The sequence below is a fragment of the Carlito syrichta genome, unplaced genomic scaffold (assembly GCF_000164805.1).
Source record: "Carlito syrichta isolate Samal-C Ts95f unplaced genomic scaffold, Tarsius_syrichta-2.0.1 Scaffold316024, whole genome shotgun sequence".
Taxonomy (NCBI): Eukaryota; Metazoa; Chordata; class Mammalia; order Primates; family Tarsiidae; genus Carlito; species Carlito syrichta.
In genome coordinates this window covers 502289-516806 of record NW_007260120.1, presented here as the reverse complement: position 1 = coordinate 516806, position 14518 = coordinate 502289, and the positions used below count along the sequence as shown (strand labels likewise).

Sequence of the window (14518 nt, the reverse complement as noted above, 5' to 3'; positions counted from 1 at the left end):
GCCTCAGCCTTCTGAGTAGCCGGAATTACAGGCATGCGCTACCACGCACGGCTGATTTTTTGATTTATTGTAGAGATGAGGTCTCGCCTGCCCAAGAAGGTCTCGAACTCGCGGGCTCAGGCAATCCACTCTCCTCAGCCTCCCAAAAGTGCGGGATTATAGGCTGACCCACTGAGCCTGGCTAGAATATTCTTTTTTTAAAAAGTACATGACATACATTCCCCATCTACCAGGTTTTCTTGAAGAATTCTCACAAAAATTCCTAAAGTATTTGTTTACAGCAGAAAAAAATTCAAATAATCATCCTATTTTTCTTGGTTTAGAAAATTACTGTTTCTTAATGTATTAAAATTATATGACTGATATTTAAATGGAAGAAATACACATTTAATTTAAAAACTAAGCATAGAGTTTGCTAATTCACCCTATCTTAAAATGTAATTAACAAATAATACTTTAGATAGTGACTAGCACCAACAAAGATATTATACATTAACTATAAATGTCTATACTTTTTGGCAAACAACTTGAAGGCAGTATCTTGTTTATCTTTTACAGTCTTTGTAGAAGAGTATTTAGAATAAATATGCCAGTGAGAACCCTGTGTCTTTAATGCAACGATGGCCCATCAGTCCTTTTCAGGATAATCAAGAAACACAAAAAATAAGATGTAGAAAATCAATAAATAAAGAAGATATGTTAAAAACAACCTCTGTGTTTTTACAACTTTGTACAACAGAGCAAGGAAGAATCAAATGCTTTTGAGAGAAACCAGTTGAATGTACCCAATGAGTTGATCCAGCCCTTCTGCCATTTGTTTTCTTCTCAGCAAGCAAAACAGTTGAGGTCAGCCTTTCACACCTGGCCAGTCCAGCCCAACCATTGCCTCCCCCTCCCTTGTCCAGAGAGACAGTTTAAAAATGCTGTTTTAAACTGATACTGACAATATGTTAACCTCACTGTTGACATTCTGGGATGATCAAGGAAAAATGACTCATTAAAACAAACCCTAAAGACTTCAATCACACACATTCTCCTTGTTCTCCCTTTTTGACACTTTTTTTCTTCCAAAGTGCCAAAACTAAGCAAGAAACATCTCACCTTTAAATACCTCATGTTGTTAACGGCTGTTGGTGAGGACGTGACTCACTGTTACGTTAAGTAAATTAATTAACAGAATTTTGATATTTTTCACCTGAATTTGAGAGTGCCATCTTACTTTTTAACTTGTTATATGAAGATCTTACAAATGCTGAGTTACTGGGCTTCATTTTCTTATTCGGGGGCTAACATTTGTCTAGAAATCCTTTCGAGGAGGTAGAAGAGGTGAACTATGACTCCATTTCCACCTGTCCATCTGAAAGAGCTGCTGTCAGGATCAGTCGGAGTCAAGAAGCTGCAACGGCTGGATCAACTCATCGAGCGCATTCAACTGGTTTCTCTCAAGAGTCTCTGTCCTGGCCTGACCTGGGGTGGCCATGGGAGCCCTGCCCAGGGCACCTTTTGAGTTCCAGAAAAAGTGAGGGCCCAACTTTGGCACAGAGGCTGGGTGCCTAGCTTTGGTTCCTCTGGACAAGGGAGGGGGACGCGATGGTTGGGCTGGGCTGGCCAGCTGTGAAAGGCTGACTTCAACTGTTTTGCTTGCTGAGAAGAAAACAAATGGCAGAAGGAAATTTCAAAGTGCAATGCTCCACACTGACTTCTACAGATTTTCAAATCTGTCCAGTATAATTTCACACTTAGAAAATTTTCAAGAAATTCTGCTTCCTCTTCATCCAGACTCATCAACTGTTATTGTGCTCCAGTTGTTCTCTCTTTCTCTGTCCACACACACAGACACACACACTCACACTTGCATACATAGTTCTGAGCCACTTGAGAGTAGGCTTCACATATCATGTTGCTTTTTCTCTTACTACTTCAGTGTATATTTTCTAAAAACAAGAATATTCTCTTTCCTAACCATAGTCAGTATATACCAAATCCTGGAATTTTAAAAGTAATATATAATTCTATTATTTAATCTATAGACCGGGTTCAACAATTGATCCTAAAATGACCTTTCACCAATAAACTTTTCTATAGTACAGAATCCTGGCCAGGATCACGTATTACACTGAAGGAGCATGCCACCCTAGTCTCCTCTCTGACACTGGTATTACTGAAGAACAAAGGTCAAAAATTTTTTTAAGTCAGTGTCTCACTCTATCACCCAGGGTAGAGTGCAGTGGCATGATCACGGCTCACTGCAGCCTCAAACTTCTGGGCTCAGGTGATCCTTCCACCTCAGTCTTCCAAGTAGCTGGAACTACAGGTGCACACCACCATGCCTGGCTAATTTTTTAATTTTTTGTAGAGACAGGTTCTCACTATGTTGTCTAGGTTGGTCTTGAAGTTCTAGCCTCAAACAATCCTCACACCTGGGCCTTCCAAAATGTTGGGATTACAGGTGTGAGCCAATGCACCTGGCCCAGGCCAGGTATTTGTAGAATGTCCCTCAAATTGGGTTTTCTGACTTTCTTTTATGATCAAAATTATGCATTTTGATTATAACACATAGCTGATGCATCCTTTTCAGAATATGGACATAGTGTTTTTGTTCCACAACTGGTGAGGTTAATTTTGATTAACTTGGTTAAGGTGGCATCCAATTCCTCCACTGTACAGTTGCTATCTTCATTCTGTAACTAATAAGTAACTTGTGGAGGGATGATATGAGAGTACACATGCTTCTCACCTTATGATGGGGCTTTGTCCTGATAAACCCATTGTAAGCTGAAAATATCCCAAGTTGAAGGTACAGTCAATCACTAACCTACTACACACCAGAGCTCAGACTACCTACCTTTCCTACCCTGGGCCTGAGATCTACCATATCTCTAAAGAAGTCTGGCTACTGGTAGCAGGGAAAAGTAGAATCCAGATCTGGCCAGTGAGTGTGCTTACTGCCATGGAAGCCACTGCTTCTGAGGCCTCTCATCAGAGCAAGGGTACATGTACTCACACTCACTCCATAAATCATGAGTTTATGCTGATGCTGATCCTTCCTCTCCAACCCCACAGGGCTCTTCCTTACCTTCCCCTGCCTATATTTGTATTTTCCTTTCTCTACAGGAAGGTCAACCTACTTCCTCCGTTGCTCAAACCTACACTATACACAACATAATTTTAGAATTTCTGTACTCATATCATTATGCAAAATAAACCTATGAAGCAGAGTTTAAGATCTGTTTGCAGTTCTTTTTGTTTCTTTAGAGTGAGGGTATATTATGTTCAAAAGTTACTGAAATCAATTCCCTCTCCTTCAATGTCATTCGGTTATTTACTTGAAAGATAGTTGATCATCTTTTTTTCAGTTTTACATTTGTTCCTGTCCTTGTAGATTTGCTTTATGAATATGTAAAACATGATTCAAAAACATACAAAAGTCAAACCATGTCAAAGGTGTACTCAGAAAAGTGGCATTCCCTCCCCATCCTTCCATCTCCTTCTCTCCTACCCTTTCTGGGGAGCCCACCTCATCAGTTCCTCATATCATATACATAAAGTATACAGAACTTTGAAACAACCTATCATAATGCACTGGTTTTTTTTTTTAAACATGACTTCCTCAAACTCATGAGAATGGCCCAAAGTCTCTTATCATGGTGGCAGCTGGACTGCTATCAACAGCTCTGTATTTACTTGCTTGATTACTTTCAAGTCTGTTGACCAAACTTGCTAGAAGTCTGAAGCACGGATTTGGGGTAAGTACCAGGTGTTATTCATTACCTGTTCCTCAGAAACCTCTAGAGGAGGGGATGCTGCCTGTTCGGACTGCCGGCCATCCTGATAGTTGATGTTCTGTCGCTGACGTAAAGGAGGGAAAAGACGATTCCAGTTGATCATTCCTCCCTAAAAAGAGATCAACACACAATTACCAGACACATTTGGAGCAGAGCCATCATGATGCTTGGGAGAGCTTTCTCTCGATGCAGTCACATCCATGGACTGGGAAGTGAAATGTCACACTGATCTGCCCTAGGCGAGCAACTCAAATCCCAAGTTATCCCACCATCCTTCAATCGATGGGATGACACAGGTGGCCTGCAGCAGGTACACAAGAGAAGAGAAGGTGACAGGCCGTGAAAAAACTATTGGTAGAATCTGGCCCTGGAAGGCAGTGAAGGGCACAGACACTCCTAATCTCAGCCCCACTGAATCCTCACTGACCCTGTTCAACTCCAGTTGACTCTTAGAAACCCAGGGCTTACAGAGCGTGTCAGGAGAGAAGACACAGAGAGGAGGCTAATTCACTGTAGGCAACCAGAAAGCTGGAGTTCCCAACAGCAGCCTTTTGAAATGACCCCCCCCCTTTCTCATTTAAGAAAATTCTGAGCGTGCGTAGTGGAGGGAGACTACGGGCTGTGATAAAACCTAGGCTCAGCAATGGGCTAGAGCCTGTAAAGGGACTCTCACAGGGCAAGGTCAGAAGTCAGGCTCAGTACTGCGGGGGCCTCTATGGATACTGACTGGTGGTCATGCCATTCCTTGCTTAGTCTATGTCAGGGGTCCCCGGTCCCTGGACCACAGGCCTGTACCAGTCTACGACCTATTAGGAACCCGGCCACATAGCAGGAGGTGAGTGCAGGTAGATTATATTCTCATTGGAGCAGGAACCCCAGTGTGAACTGTGCATGCGAGGGATCTAGGTTGTGGCTCCTAGTGAGAATCTAATGCCTGAGGATCACCCTCCCCTACTGCCTTGGGCTGTGAAAAAATTTATATATGTATGTATTGAGGCAGGATCTCGCCCTGTTGCCCAGGCTGGATTGCAGTGATGTGATCATAGCTTATTACAGCCTTGGACTCTTGGGCTCAAGTGATCATACTGCCTCAATCTCCTGAGGAGGACTACAGATGTGTGCTATTATACCTGGTAATTTTTTTTGTGTTTAGTTTTTGGAGAGACAGGGTCTCACTATGTTGCCCAGGCTTGTCTTGAATTCCTGGCCTCAAGCAATTCTCCTGCCTCGGCCTCCCATAGCATTGGGATTACAAGTGTGAGTCATTAGATAAAATATTTAAACATATTTTATATGCATGACTGAATATAAAAGTCCCAAGGTTCCAGAAACAAGTGCTCACTGGAACCAGAGCAGTAAGTCAGCAAGTTTCCCACAAGGGGGTGTGAGGGAGAACACAGGTCTGCCCACCCAGAACCACTTGTGCTTTATCACCTACGTGAGCTCAGGAGACGAGGCCTTGGGGATGAAAAATGCAGTAATTTTGAGCTCGATAATCTGCCTAAGAATACAACCTTCAAAAGGCAGCATCCTCAGTGAAAAGGGAGCGAGAAAATCAAACCAAAACGCCATCATCTTTAGTGAGAGAACAGGAATGTTGGGCCCTGCCTGAGAACTGAGAACTGCAGGCAAACTAGGAGGGGTTCAAGTTATACTACATATGAGGTCTCAGAACCCGTCAAAGAGTTACATAAAAATTGGCTCTGGGATAGAGATCTCTAAGGAGCCAAGCAGACACAACACAAAATTACTTAGAGGATGAGGTGGAAGCAAGATAAAAGGAGCAACCTCTGGGATGCTGCCTGCCAGCCTGGGCTGCCCACTTCTGGACTTACACGAGACAGAAATACACTTCCACCTTAACTTTCTGATACTTTGTGTTATCTGTCATCTGGAGCTAAACCCATATCTGACTGCTATATGCTCAAAATACAGAAGTGCATGTGTGTGTGTGTTTTGGTGAGTCTAGACTACTTAAAATTAAGTCTCGAAACTAGGCATGAACATTTTGAAGATGTATAATAAGAAAGGATTTCTCTACCAGTTATTAGGACATAATATTAGACTAATAGAGTAGTGAGGTGTCAGCACAAGTTAGGCATACAGTCCAAAGGAACAGAAAAGAGAGTCTAGAAATTAACAGTAAACACGAGCACTTGGTATATAATACAGGAGGGCATTACAAATCAGCAAAGAATAAACAGAACTGCTACAGATGGGGGAAATATAAAATCAGACCTTTAATTCATACTGCCCACAAAAAAATACCCTTTGCTGATTAAAGTTTTAAATGCAGAAAGCTAAGCTGTTAAAGTTTTTAGAAGAAATAAGAAAGTATTTTCATGTCACTGGGACAGGAAAGGATATCTAAAACAAACATGTAAAGCATAAACCACAGTGAAAAAAGATAGCTAAAAATTACCACACTGCCGATAGGAATTTCTGTATTAAAAGACAAACTACACAGGTGAACACAGTGGCTCACGCCTGTAATACCAGTACTTTGGGAGGCGGAGGTGAGAGGATTGCCTGAGCCCAGGTGTTTGAGACCAGCTGGGCAACTTGGGGAGACCTGGTCTCTACAATAAATCAAAAAATTGGCTGGGCATGGTGGCGCATGCCTTTAGTCCCAGCTACTTGGAAAGCTGAGGTGGAAGGATCATCTGAGCCCAGCAAGTTGAGGCTCTGGTGGCCATGAGTGTGCCACTACATGCCAGGCTGGGAGACAGAATGAGACTCCAACTCAAAACAAAAACAAAAAACAAACTACAGACTAAGAGAACATGTTTACAACATATAACTGACATAGAACAATATTCAGAATGCATATAGAACACATAAATCAACAAGAAAAACAAATGACTCAAGAGAGAGGTGGATAATGTCTATGAACAGGCAAGTTACAGAAGAGGAAACTGAGTCAGTAAACATATGAAAAGATATTCAACCTCACTAGTACTAGGGAAACACGAATGAAAACAATAATCAGTTATTTCTCACCTACAAGACTGGCAACAACACACAGCCTAACCATACCCAGTGTGGGGGTGATATGAAAGAAACAGGGACTCCATAAATGGTTGATGAGTGCATAAACCGGAAACTTTGGACAGCAACGTGCTAGAATCTAGCAAGCCACTCTGGTCGATGACCCAGCATTCGTCTTCGTGAGCAGTGAGTGCCCATGGGTCCACCTACTAGGATGTTCTGTGATGTGCTGGTTATATATAATACTCCGTAAGAAAATGTAAAAAAGTAAATTGTTCCTAAGTAGAGAAATTCATACGTTATTCTAGGATCTATAGATATTATAAATATTATATGAACAGTAAGTGAACTAGGTCTACATGGGTAAATCTCAAAAACAGCATGTTGAATGAACACAAAAAGTTGTACAAGAATATATATGACACCATTTATATAAACTTAAAAATAGAGCAATAGGTTATATTTTATATAAATACATTATTTTAACATTTTCTGATGTTCAATGCATTTTATTCATTATTATTATTAATTTTTGCATTTCGAGCTAGCATTTCTTTTTTAAATATAAATTTTGTTTTAGACTCGGGGGGTACAAGTACTTGTTTGTTGCATGGACATATTGTGTCGTGGTGAGGATCGGGCTTCAGGTGACCCACTCCCCAGATAGTGAACATTCTATTCAACAAGTAATTTCTGAATGCTAGCCCCCTCACTCACCTCCCCCTTGCTTAGTGTCGCCAGTGTCTGTTATTTCCATCAATGTGGCCATTTAGCTCCCACATATAAGTGAGAATACGCGGTGTTTGGTTTTTTTCTGAGTTAGTTCACTTAGGATGATATTCTTCAGCTCTATTCATGCTGATGCAGAGGACATGATTTGGTTCTTTTTTTTTATGGCTGTGTAGTATTCTAAGGAGCATATATACCATTTTCTTTATCCAGTCAATCACGGGTGGGCACTTTGGCTGGTTCCATGATTTTGCTATTGTGAATAGTGCTGCAATGAACATATGAGTACAGGTATCTTTTTTATATAATGATTTCTTTTCCTTTGGGTAGATCCCTAGCAGTGGGATTACTGGGTTGAATGGCAATTCTATTTTTAGTTGAGAAATCGTCACGCTGTTTTCCACAGAGGTTGAACTAGTTTATAATCTCACCAACAGTGAAAGAGTGTTCCCTTTTCTCCGCAACTCTACCAACATCTGCTATTCTTTGACTTTTTAATAACAGACATTCTGACTGGTGTGATGCAATATTGCATTGTGGTTTTAATTTGCATTTCTCCGATGATTTGTGATGTTGAGCATTTTTTCATATGTTTGTAGGCCATTTGTGTGTCTTCTTTTGAGAAATGTCTATTCATGTCCTTTGTCCATTTTTTGACTGGATTGTTTTTTTTCTTGAGTTATTTTGTGTTCCTTGTAGATTCTGAATATTAGTCCTTTGCCTGAGGCATAATTTGCAGATCTTTTCTCCTGTTGATTTTCTGTTCACTCTATTGATGATTGCTTTTGCTGTGCAGAACTTTTTTAATTTAATTAAGTCCCTTTTGTCTATTTTTGTCTTTGTTGTAATTGCTTTAGGGTCTTTGTCATAAATTCTTTGCTTAGGCTAATGTCCAGAACAGATTTTCCTTTGTTTTCTTCCAAGATTTAAAAAAAAAATTAGTCTAAGGTCTTACATTTAAGTCTTCAATCCATCTTGAGTTAATTTTTGTATATGGTGATAGAGGTGCAGTTTCATTCTTCTGCATGTGACGAGGCAGTTTTCCCAACACCATTTACCAAATATGGTGTCCTTTCCTCATTGTTTGTTTTTCTCAGCTTTGTCAAAGATCAGTTGGTTGTAGGTATGTGGCTTTATTTCTGAGTTTTCTATCCCATTCCATTGATCTGTCTATTCTTGTACCAGTACTGCACTGTTTTAGTTATTATAGCCTTGTAGTATAATAGTCTTGAAGTCAGGCAGTGTGATACCTCTGCATTTCTTCTTTTGACTTAGGATTGCTTCGGCTAGTTGGGCTCTTTTTTGGTTCCTTGTAAATTTAAGAGTGTGTATACAGATGCTACTAATTTCTGTGTATTGACTTTTTTATCCTGAGACTTTATTGAAGTTGTTTATCAAGTCTAGAAAGCCTCTTGGAGGAGTCTTTAGGGTTTTCTAGGTATACAATTATGTCATCAACAAACAGGGATAGTTTGACTTCCTCCCTGCCAATTTGAATGCCTCTTCTTTCTCTTGTTGAATTGGTCTTGCTAGGACTTCCAGGACAATGTTGAATAGGAGAGGTTATTTTAACTTTTTAAATGGATATAGAATAGTGGTAACTTTGCCCCCACTCCTACCAGGAAACATTTGGGAATGTCTGGAGACAGTTTTAGCTGTCAAGTGAAGGAGAAGAGAGGGGACAGGATGGTGGTGCCACTGGCAACCAGTGAGTAGAGTCCAGGGATGCTGTCAAACATCCTACAATTAACAGGGCAGCCCCTCCCCCTGCCCTCCACCATGACAACAAAGAATGGCTGAGATCAAAATGTCACTAGTGGCTGGGTTGAGAAACCCTGGTATGTACGTATGTAGCAAAGATACAAAATATGCACACAGATATTTCACATAACATACCAGCTCCAGGACACTAGGGAGGCAAATACTCCTTTGGTATCATCCTAACATTTCTTCTTCTTCTTTTTTTTTTCAATATGGAACGCTTCACGAATTTGCTCCTTTAGTGGCATCCTAACATTTCATGTCTTTTTTTTGAGTTGGAGTCTCACTCTGTCGCCCAGACTGGAGTGCAGCAGCCACTCCCGGCCACCGCAGCCTCGACCTGCTGGGCTCTGGCGATCCTTTCACCTCAGCCTTCCAAGTAGCTGGAACTACAGGTGTGCGCTACCACGCCCTGCTAGTTTTTTAAAAATTTTATTGTAGAAATGAGGTCTCACCAAGTTGCCCAGGAGGGACTCAAACCCGTGGGCTCAGGCAATCCACTCACCTCAGCCTCCCAAAGCGTGGGATTACAGGCTGAGCCACTGAGCCCGGCTCATTTCATGTCTTAAAAGAGAATGAGAGTGAAAGAGGAGGCCAAGCCAAGCAAAACTCCAATCCTTCTACCCCTGTGATAGGAAAAAAGTGCTTAAAAAGCAGAAAGTTACAGGCGCTCTGGCTTCTAGGATGTTTTGACACTAACCTGCTCTTCGCGTAGGGTTAATTACGAACCTCTGCAAACAGGAAACGCTTCCTTCATTCGTCTTCTTCAAAAGCAATAACCACAGCTTTTAAAGAGGAAGAAGGAAACAGCTTGTAGTTTGAACACTTGATGAAATATTTATTATTAGTTTATAACGAGATTTTCAAACTAAATAAAAATGCCTGTGAAAACAGATAAATAAATAATGACTTTTCCAGTTGAGGAGCAGTAAACGTTTCTGACATTTTATCAAGGAGAAACTCCATGGAAGGTTGAGTGCAGTGGCTCATGTTTGTAATCCGACCACTTTGGGAGGCTGAGGTGAGAGGATTGTTTGAGCCTGAGTTCGAGACCACAACCTGAGATCACACTATGTTGAGGCAACAGAGGCAACATAGTGAGACCTCAAATTTACAAAAATTTTAAAAAATTAGCCAAGCATGGTGGTAAGTGGCTGTAGTCCCAGCTATTCAGGAGGCTGAGGTGGGAGGATTGCTTTGAGCCCAGGAGATTGAAGCTGTGGGGAACCATGATCGTGCCACTGCACTCCAGCCTGCGCAACAGTGTGAGACGGTGACGAAAGCAAGAAAAGAAAGCAAGGCAGGCAGGCAGGCAGGAAGTCCATGGAATAAAAATCCATGTTCTACAGGCGTTGGAAGGATTCTGGATGTGATGGCTAGGCAGTGTCTACATAAGAGAAGCCTAAGGGCTCACGGATGGCTTTCCTTGGGCACCTGCAGCTCCTGTAGGAGAGCACGAGCAAAGTACTCAATCTCGTCCTTGCTCCCATGGAGCTCAGGTGCTCCTGTGGCAAGGTAAGACAACCAGGCACAGATAAGCCAGAACAACGCACGATGGCATATCACTGAGAAGGAGGCTGTGAGGCCTAAAGTGAACAGGCTGGGAAAGTTCAGAGTGGGCATCAACCCACTGCAGGAGAAGGACCTCAAAGACCTCAAAGAGGATGAGGGCTTGAGCTGGTTTTTAAAGGACGAGAATGAATTCGACAATGGAGAGAATGCATCTCTTTTGTTATGGTGTCCAAAGTCAGGGAACTAGGTGGCTTTATACCTATTCAAGGAGCAAAGCAATGCTCAGGAGTAATGGCAAAGGGACAACTAGACAGAGGAGGATGAATAAGGAAGAGCGGTCTCCAGATACCTGGGTTCAAAGCCCAGCTCTGACTCTCACTGTAGGACCTTAGGCATGCTTTTTAAAACTTCTATGACCCTCAGTTTCCTCATCCGTAAAAGGGAATGATACCTACCCACACCCAGTTATATGATGAGATTAAATGAGTTAATGTATGTGGAGCATTTAAAACAGAGCTTGAAGACATCTAAAAGCTTACTGTAGCTTAGCTATTATTGTTCTCATCTCAGTTATTAGGCCTTATTCTTTACAGTATTGTTTTTCATCTAGATGACAGCCTGGAGGGCTGTGACGGACAGAAAATCTGAATGTATTCCTCAGGTGGCCAGCACGCTCTCAGCTCAGTGCAGCCTGAGCTGACCCTTCAGCCAAGTAGGTATCCATAGAAGAGTGAGTTGGAGAACAATTACAGAGGAGGCATTATGAATGTGACGACACTTTAGAAAACTAGAATTGCTTCCAAAGGCATCCTCACCTTATTTACAAAGACTGCCCATTGGATATAAACACATCCCAGACTCTTGAGCTTGGATGTCCCGAAAGCCTTTATCAGCATGCTACGTTTTGAAGTGTGAAGTACACAGAGGGGCCACTTCCACTCTACCGTCTGTGGCCACCTGTGTGCCACTACGCAAGGAAGATTCTGAGGGAGACTAGAGGGTCAGCAGCAAAGAGTGACACAACTGTTTAGTGATGCCGTGCCTGGGCAGGGGAGGCGAGTCACAGCCCACCCAAGGACTCGCCAGGCCTGCAATACACCAAGGCTTTCTGATATTTTTCACCTCATGGAACATACAGAGAAGCATAGGTTTGCGTGACACACAGAATAGCCAACACCGTCTGCAACCAGCCTGGCAGCTTTAGGCCCTTCCCAGCTGTCCCAAGAGCAGAGAGGATCACTATCTCAGCCCATCTATGACCATGACACAGCGGCTGGGAGGGAAATACCTACATATTTAGGGAATGGGTTGACTTAATAGGTGTGTTTTACAACAGGAGGACCTACCGTGGAGATCAAGGGCAGAAAAAGATCAGATTGTTTTAGCTGCAGGAATTAAAGTAAAATCAACAGAATTGTTGAGCATCTACTAATGTACCTGGTAATACCTTAAGCAATAAAGGTAAAAAAGATAATAAGGACAATGTGCCTGTCTTCTAGAAGTTCACAGTCTGGTATTCTGATCATTACACAGTTTTTTCTTTTTCTTCCAAGTTACCAGGAGCATTCTTTGCTAGATCCAGTGGCTCCTCTCAGCTCTCCCTGGCTGTAACTCCAGAGCCCTGGGTCCTCTCTCTTCTCTGGGCCTTGGCGACCTGCTTTCTGGGTCTTTCTAGCCCTCTGGAGCTCTGCCTTCTCAGTGTCCTGAGTCTCCTCCAAACACTGCTGCCTGAGGAGTATCTCCCTTCTCCTTCCACGTTCCATCCATTCCTAGGACTTCAGCTGTCATGTATGTTGCAAAGACTCTTAAACCTGTATCTCCAGCCCAGATGCTGCGCCTCAGAGCCTCACAGCCAACTGTCTCCTGGACACTCTTCCATCTAGATGTTCCAGAGACATCTAACATAGAACATGTCCCTAATAAACTGATCTTCAATCCCACATCCCTGTGTCCCCAGTCTTGGGGAGTGACATCCACATCCATCCAGTGTGTAAGCGATCACCAGGCCTGTCAACGGTAACTCCTGCATATCGGCTCTCTCCACCCTCACTGTCCCTGCCCTGTTTCAGACCATCATCAAGGCAGAGGCATTTCCTAAGACACACATCTCATCATGCCCCTCCTCTACTCTAAAACCCTTCAGTGGCATCCTCATCTTCGTATAATTTGAAAATATTTATTAACTCATTAAGAATCTCATTACTTGCTAACATAAATACACAGTTTTTAAAATAAAAATAGCCACGTTTTCCAAAAGAGAAAAAGAGTTTATGAGAATAGCATTGCTTTTCATTTTGTAATCCCTTTAATGCCTGACTTAATGGACGGTAGCAGGACTCCTATATCTGCTACTGCATTTGATTCTGTTCTATGTCCTCTTGGCTTCTGAAGTTCACCAGCAACACAGACACACAGTTAGAAGCCTTTTCAGATAACTGTGGAGATCCTCCTTTGATGCTACTCAATATACCCCCACTGCTTTTAGGACACACCTGAAATTTCTCCCCTTGGCTTTCTGACCTTCTGTTTGCCCTTCAAGTCTTTCTCACCACTCCGACCTCACATTCTCTGCTCCTGCTGGGGAGCGGCTCTCATCCCCCAGGCCTGCTCCTCCACCTGTTCTCACAGCCAACTTCTCCCAGGATGGCCGTCACACGTCATGTTTCTGACTGACCCGAATCTCACAACAGGCTACCAGCTCCACGGGGGCTGAGACAGAGACTAGGCCTCTCGTCCTGTTTGTAGACCCAGCCTCATGTACGACCTGGCATATGTAGGCACTAAGAAATAGTCACTGAGTGGATAAATGAAAGACAATGGCACAGTGAAGCATACTGCTGAGTTAAGGTCCATGGAGTTTTTGTAGTCAAGACTTTGCGGTTAGCTGAAATCCGAAGACCAAGCTTTGCATCTGTGTGGCAGGCTACTAATAAAGGTGGGATGGAAGGGGTGGGGGTAAGGGAGACAGAGCAAAAAGGCTCCCAAAGTACACAGTGGATACGTACACTCTTCACAGACACAGGATCTCCTTCTAACACCAGAACCAGGAGTCACAAAGAACTGATGCTAAAACGCCGCGATGATGATAAAACCACAGATGGCGACTCCTCATACGAGAGGGTTATCTGTGATGCCCTGGATGCTCCCAGGCGCTCTGTGGAAGCTGCAGCTCTCAGTTAAATCAGGTCATGCTTAGTCTTATTCATCTGTCCTTCCATGTGCAGTGCACTGTCCTGGTGCCAGGTGAGGAGGCTGTGACACAGAGAAATGACTAATTTCCTATGGCCCCGTAAGAATTGAGCTGAGTTGACAAAACAGACATCAGAAACTAAACAAGAGGCACTTAAGCCTGAGAGGCATCTAATTAGACTTGGAGCTAGAGTCACACAAGGCAGAATGATGGGTACACGTTGTGAGAAATGCATTGCTAGGCGATTCTGTTGCATAGAGTCACAGAGTATACTCCAGAGCCGAGATGGTGTAGCCCGCTAAACAACTAGGCTGTATGGTACAGGCCACTGCTTCCAGACTACGAATCAGCACAGCATGTACCTGTGCTGAACTTTGGAGGCAGCTATAACACACTGGTAAGTATTTATGTATTTAAACGTAACTAAACATAGAAAAGATAAAGTAAAAATATGGCATTATAATCTCATGGGACCATTGTCATATAGGTGACCTGTCACTGACCAAAATGTTGTTATGTGGTGCATGACTATAAGAGTAAGTGAAACTATTAT

At 42.7% G+C, this 14518-nt stretch overlaps 1 protein-coding gene across 3 annotated transcripts in view; it reads right to left on the bottom strand.

Moving 5' to 3' along the window:
- UBAC2 (UBA domain containing 2) overlaps positions 1–14518 on the bottom strand; it is a 172517-nt gene that overhangs the window by 14935 nt on the left and 143064 nt on the right. For all 3 annotated transcript variants that reach the window (XM_008073705.2, XM_021706803.1, XM_008073706.2), the window contains one exon: positions 3772–3894. In XM_008073705.2, the coding sequence (XP_008071896.1) occupies positions 3772–3894 (123 nt within the window). The remainder of the gene's footprint in view (positions 1–3771; positions 3895–14518) is intronic.